The sequence below is a fragment of the Alosa sapidissima genome, chromosome 3 (genome assembly GCF_018492685.1).
Source record: "Alosa sapidissima isolate fAloSap1 chromosome 3, fAloSap1.pri, whole genome shotgun sequence".
In the NCBI taxonomy this organism is placed as follows: Eukaryota; Metazoa; Chordata; class Actinopteri; order Clupeiformes; family Clupeidae; genus Alosa; species Alosa sapidissima.
The window spans coordinates 2,850,001-2,855,000 of NC_055959.1; the positions used below are offsets into that span (position 1 = coordinate 2,850,001).

At 46.2% G+C, this 5,000-nt stretch overlaps 1 protein-coding gene across 1 annotated transcript in view; it reads left to right on the forward strand.

Annotated features, from left to right (window-relative positions):
* The window catches only part of ppap2d (phosphatidic acid phosphatase type 2D), a 22,709-nt gene that overhangs the window by 13,785 nt on the left and 3,924 nt on the right, over nucleotides 1-5,000 (forward strand). Inside the window, exons 2-4 of the mRNA XM_042086328.1 lie at nucleotides 1,789-1,946; nucleotides 2,774-3,060; nucleotides 3,458-3,515. Coding sequence (XP_041942262.1) covers nucleotides 1,789-1,946; nucleotides 2,774-3,060; nucleotides 3,458-3,515 — 503 coding nt within the window. The remainder of the gene's footprint in view (nucleotides 1-1,788; nucleotides 1,947-2,773; nucleotides 3,061-3,457; nucleotides 3,516-5,000) is intronic.

Genomic DNA, 5,000 nt, shown 5'->3' on the forward strand with positions numbered 1-5,000 from the left:
TGTGTGTGTGTGTGCGTCTTTGTGGGTAAGATGTGGGTGGTGTTTGGCAAATGAATGACTGACCTCACCTCACCTGAGTGAGCCGTAGTCAGCCTTTCACCTAAACTGTGTCCCAGTCGACTGAACTCGGATTGTGGCACACAAACATACAGCGGCCTTCATCTGGCTGCTCTTTCTCTGTCTTGGCAGCCAATCGATTTGCAGTCAAGCGCATGTGTCTGTCTATCTCTTCATTCGTCCGTTTGTCCTGACCAAAACTCTGTGCTTCCTCTTCTCCCGCGGCAGTCACGTACGCTGTGATTCCCTGGCAGGCTCAGTGTTTGTGCCTGCAGTTCCAGCTACCCGGACGGACGAAGGGAAGGTTAATGATTAGTCCCATGCTCTCTTTGGCTCTCTGGGAGAAAGATAGATGGAGAGAGGGAGGGAGAGAGAGAGAGGGAAAGAGAGGGGCATGGGATATTCTTGGGTCACAGACCCCAGTGCGCACACACACACACACACACACACACACACACACACACACACACACAGAAAGGCACCACCATATCAAATGAACTATCCAGAGCAGAGTTCATCTCCAGCACGTCCTGGTTTTTTTCCCTCGTCCTCGTTCAACTGGTAGCCTAACTCGAATCCAAAAAATATCCAACTTGGTATCCACTGAACATTTTCCCACCGCAGTGAGGTTTGTTTGCCCAGCGTAGCGGCTAGGACCTTGACCACTTATATCCACCATTAGATGTATTAGTGTATGTTCTGCTCATTGTCTGGGAACAGTCAGATTTTATTTATCTAAAGGGATGCAGTAACTGTCTTTAGTGCAGATTCAGTTGCACCACAAGAACATTACAGTTTAGGCAACACAGCTTCTATACACAGGGCAGCTTGACAATGTGCTTTACAGTGTCAAGAACAAAAAGTAAAAAAAAAAAAAAATGTTAAATTTGCAATGCCGCTCCAATGTTGACTGACCGTAGAGGACATGTGCAGTGTCCTGGGTGCCTTACAGGGGCTAGATATCCAGCAATGTGGGGTCTTTGTTCCTGCCAACACACTGTAAGCCCACACATCTCTCCACACTCACTCATTTGCTGCTTTAATAAGTCTTCTCTCCATATTTTCAGCTCTCTTTCTCTCTTTCTCTCTCCCCCAATTATCCTCTTTTTTATGCTGTCATCCCCCCCGTTCCTCCCTCTTCTCTCTGTCCCAGGCCTCTCTCTCTCTCTCTCCCTCTCTCTCTCTCCAGCTCTCTCTGGTTGAGTTATGTCAGGAATGTCAGATCTCTGGGGTAAATCTTGATCCCTTGCAAGGAGACAGTGACAGACTCCTCGAGCTCTCCTTAAATCACACAAAGCAATGGCATGTTCAGTTTAGTGTGTGACAGCTAAAGTCTTGGATAAAAATGCTTTTTTATACTGGCACTCCATATTGCTATATATATTCACATATAGAAGATGCTGTCTAATGTCAGATGGCCATTATAAGTGTGGTACCAGATGGAGTGATTATGCAATATTCATAGAAAGAATTCTGTCTGTCTAGAATTGGCAAACACTTTCAAGACACTTTCCTCTCGTGTTACCAATCTTTAACCAAGGTCACACATACAACAAGTAACACATATGAACTTTGTGTTCTTTATGGCCTCCTTGTCTGAGAATAACTTCCACATCAACCTGTATGTAACACATCTACCTGTATGTAACTCATCTACCTGTATGTAACACATCTACCTGTATGTAACTCATTCATGGAATCTTCTTGTTTTCTCTGTTTATGTCTGTTCAGCCTCCATCCCATTCTTCGCCTGCGAGCTGAAGGCGGTGAAGCCCTACAATAGAGGCTTTTTCTGTGGCGACCCCTCCATCACCTACCCCTACATCGAGCGCGAGGCCATCCCGGACGGACTACTCATCGCCGGAGGCATCATCATCACCGGTCTTACGGTGAGGGCGACACCAGCACCACCACCACCATCATCATCATCATCATTATCACAGACCTTTGACTGTCCTCTGAGACACATCAGGGGACTGTATGAAAGGATGCTGTAAATAAATTCACTGTAAATTGCTGTAAAGTTCAGCATGGTCAAGTGTTTTGACATCTGCAGCCTCGCTTATGGGATATTTATGGGAATCTGATATTCCACACTCACAAGGATTTCAAAGAAGTCTTGCTCTGGTTTCATCATATCTACTGCTCGGGTTATGCTTTGGTTTATGACTTAAAAAGCCATGCAACAACCATAAATATGTCTGGCTTCGTCTGGCTCCTTAGGCTGTATCTATAGGATATTTATGAGGGTTTAATGGTGCTCTGTTATAAATCACTCTAAAGGTTAGAGCAGGACGGGTTTGGAATAACCAGAGGAGTCTATTTAATTAGACTCCACAGTATGATAAGGTCATGATTCCTTCATACATTGTAAAACCTCGATATATATTATTGTTTTTAAAAACCTGCCTCACTATAATACAGTAAAAGGTGTCACAAGTGTGAACTTCTTAACAGTGGACATTCCAATAGCTCTAGTAGTTGTCACCTGGGTGGCAAGGTGAAGTGTGCGAATTTAACTCTGATAATTGAAATAAAAAAGATTGACTCCGATAATAATAGACATGACACATCAGCACAGTAGAAGATCAGAATATTAGACTGAATAAATGTAAATGAATGTAAATGAATTGAATCAGTATTTCCACACAGCTCTGCTAACTCCGCTAACTCTGTGCTAACTCCGCTAACTCTGTGCTCTGTGCTTCTCTGTCAGATTGCGCTGGGCGAGTGCTATCGGGTCCGCTTCCGGGGCGTCCACTCGCGGGCCTTCGTCCAGAACCACTACATCTCCTGCCTCTACAAAGAGCTGGGCAGCTTTCTGTTCGGCTGCTGCGTGGGCCAGTCGCTCACCAACATGGCCAAGCTGAGCGTTGGCCGGCTCCGACCCAACTTCCTGTCGGTGTGCAACATCACCTACGAGTCCATCAACTGCACCCCAGGGCAGTACATCATGAAAGCAGCCTGCAAGCAGTCCAACGAGAAGTTGGTGGAAGAGGCCAGGTAAGCCCACGGATTAGCGCTTTTTGGAGTTCTGTTCACGTGCCAGTTGGAGTGTAGTGCCAGTCGACGTAGAGAATCTGAGGATAAACCAGATACATGGATCATCATTAAAAGTGTCTGTGATTGATTTGGACTTCAGATGGCTTTCTCTAGATGTTTCATGCACTCTTAAGGTCACATTTAATTTGGTGTGTGTGTGTGTGTGTGTGTGTGTGTGTGTGTGTGTGTGTGTGTGTGTGTGTGTGTGTGTGTGTATGTGTGTGTGTGCACAAAGTGACCTAGCCTGAAGCAAGATAGAGATGAAGGTTTATCAGCCATGGGGTTTTGATGGCATTAGCTGGCACTAATTAATTATCAAGTGGAAATGCCAATTGTCAATCTTCTGTGTCTCCCACAGGAAGTCCTTTTTCTCTGGCCACGCATCTTTTGCCATGTACACCATGCTCTACCTGGCGGTGAGTTTTTACGCAGTCCCTAGTCTCCCTTGGCCCTCGTTCTCTAGATCTCCTGTCTCTTTGTATCTATGCCTGGTAAACACACAATCAAACCCCCCCCCCCCTCTCTCTCACACACACACTTTTACTTTACACACACACAAACATACACAAACATTGCCCACACCATAGCAAAAGAAGAAACCTCTGAGAAAGCAGAAACTCCCAGAAGGCATTCGCCTTCAACTGAAAAAAAAAAGTGGGGGAGGGGGAGGGGGGACAGAAAAAGAGAAAGTTCTCCAGAGGGCAGATGAATAGATGGAGAGAGAGAAAGAAAGAAAGACGAGAGAGAGGGAGAGCAAGTAAAAGAGGGCTGTGGACAGAGGAGTCCTTGTTCAGCTGTGAGTGGGGGGGCTCTGTCCCTGCTGAGAAATGGACAGGCTTCTTTCAGCTTTTGTTAGGGCGAAGCAGAGGGAAACTGTCAGCGCGCTCTCTCTCTCTCTCCCGCTCGCTCGCTCTCTCGCTCGCCACCCATCAGAATAGGGTGTTGCCATCAGATAGACATCCAGCATTATTCATATTCCGCCTTTGATAAATATTGGCACGGCATTCTTATCACTATTTGGACTCGTTGCTATGTGGTAATACATACCCAGTGCACCAGAAGCGGGGGGAAAAGCCTCGGGAAACGTTTGAGTTCACTGTAGAGGATCTGTTTGTTAGCTTCTCTCGCCCAGGGCCCAGGGACTGGTACAGTGCCTCAGCAGTGCTGTTCAAAAGGAGTGAGACGGGGCGAGAAAAACAAGTGTGAGGGACATTGAGGCCCTTTTTTGGGGGGGGGGGGGGCTGCGGTCACGTCTTTGCTACCACTGCGGTCACGTCTTTGCTACCACTCTCCCAACATAAATAAATCCATCTCATACCAGCACTACCACACCTCACACGTCCGTCTGAAACCTGACCATAACAACAAGCTGTACTGAGGTGGTCGTACCTGCAGCAACATGCAGCTCACTTCACAAGAAACACAGCTGTTTTATGTCAGAAGGAGGTAGAGGGGACATCTGCTTACAGAGAGGAAGGGAAGGAGAGCTGAGGCCAGGAATGTGCGTCTGTCCATTTCATCTTTGATGAATTGCTGACCCCTGTGCTCTGCTGCACATATTTGCAGGTGTAAAGGGCCTGAAAATACTTAAAACAAGTACAGTCTTCTAGGAATACTTGTCATTTGTTTTGAGGAAAGTCAAAACCCTTCAGCCATAGAATCTGTCAGCATCACTGCATAAAACAGGAAGCATTTTTGCGCCTTTGAAGTCTGCAAAGGCGAGTTTGAGAAGTGCCACAAGAGTGTTGTTTACTGTACATTCCATAGTCATCTGACACTATAACTACTTTTTAGGAAGATGCATTTAATGTGTCCCACCCACATTATAGGTTGGATTAGACCTTGGTTGCCCCCAGTGTGTATGGTGGTAGATGTTATAGTAATACACTGTGCATTGTGAT